The sequence below is a fragment of the Aphanomyces astaci genome, assembly GCF_000520075.1.
Source record: "Aphanomyces astaci strain APO3 unplaced genomic scaffold supercont1.272, whole genome shotgun sequence".
NCBI classification, from domain to species: Eukaryota; Oomycota; class Saprolegniomycetes; order Saprolegniales; family Verrucalvaceae; genus Aphanomyces; species Aphanomyces astaci.
Genome location: NW_009798535.1, coordinates 1 through 1091, shown reverse-complemented (window position 1 = coordinate 1091; position 1091 = coordinate 1). Strand labels below are relative to the sequence as shown.

Below are 1091 nucleotides of genomic sequence, written 5' to 3'. Positions count from 1 at the left end.
CCCGACAATATACCTCAATTAAGGAAATTCTGGAAATTGTGGTATAACGCATGGGAACGGAACCCTGCCTCGCCTGGGCTGCAGAAGATGCAGGCGGAGCGCGACGAAATCAATCACGCTGCTGTGTTGGAGGCGCCGGCGTGCATGCCGGTCGACCTGGCTAAGATTCGTCCCAAACTGTTCCTGGACGACATCCTGATGCCCCCCGCTTGGCACGGGTGCGTCTGTTCTTCAGAGCAGACGACGTTGCTTCCATCGACCAGGATCATCGCGACCTGGTCAAGGCGTACAAGGACGAGCCCGGCATCAAGGCAATCATCGATGCACACTCGCCTTGCCACTACCTATCCTGCCGACAAGGCGAGGGCCAAGTCGTACTGTATAACAATTGCCCAGCCTCAAGCGTGCGGGTACGAACAAGGGTTCGCAATTCTACTACTGTAGCTCACAAACAATTTGGTTGTGAGCTACAGTAGTAGACCAAATAGCCGCAGCCTGCAGCAATGTAGCAAATTGAATCGAACGATCCTATTGGCCATATATTTTCACTTTTCTATCATATACTTATTGGACAGAAGGTAGCCTGCCTTACGAATTCATCAAAAAGATGCGTTTAAAGGAATTTATATTACTCCATACAAAGATGAAGCTTCATTCAATATTTAGAACTACCGTCAGAAACATATTATTGGGGCATAGTCACTGAAGGTTTGACCAAATCAAGTCGTTTGCCCGCGACGTGCAGTTGTCCAGCCAGACATTAGGCATTGGGCAATAATTTCAACAAACAGTGTAAACATGAGTAACCTTCCATTTAAGCTATCTAATTGGTAGATAATGAAGAATTCGATGTGCACTACCTTAGCGTCGCCTCCAAGAGCTGTCATCGGGCCGAAATAGCTCGTGAGAGTTCACAAGCCTTTGTTGATGGTTCAAATGAACAAGTTTGATTCGATCCAGTAACATTTGAGTCTTGGTGCATAGACTGTGTCAGTCGCGGTGTTGTCGCCATCCTAAGATTGCGCGCGAACAATTTGGCATTCGAAAACATCCGGATAATGCTAGTAGTTATAGTCACCGGTCGTTGTACC

General features: G+C 47.5%; 1 protein-coding gene across 1 annotated transcript; it reads left to right on the top strand.

The window, feature by feature from the left end:
- Positions 1-87: 87 nt before the first annotated feature.
- Positions 88-422, top strand: H257_18930 (hypothetical protein; the record flags this gene model as incomplete). Its single annotated transcript, XM_009848077.1, has 1 exon — positions 88-422. A coding segment is annotated over one exon (333 nt), but the record flags the coding sequence as incomplete, so codon positions are not given.
- Positions 423-1091: the final 669 nt, after the last annotated feature.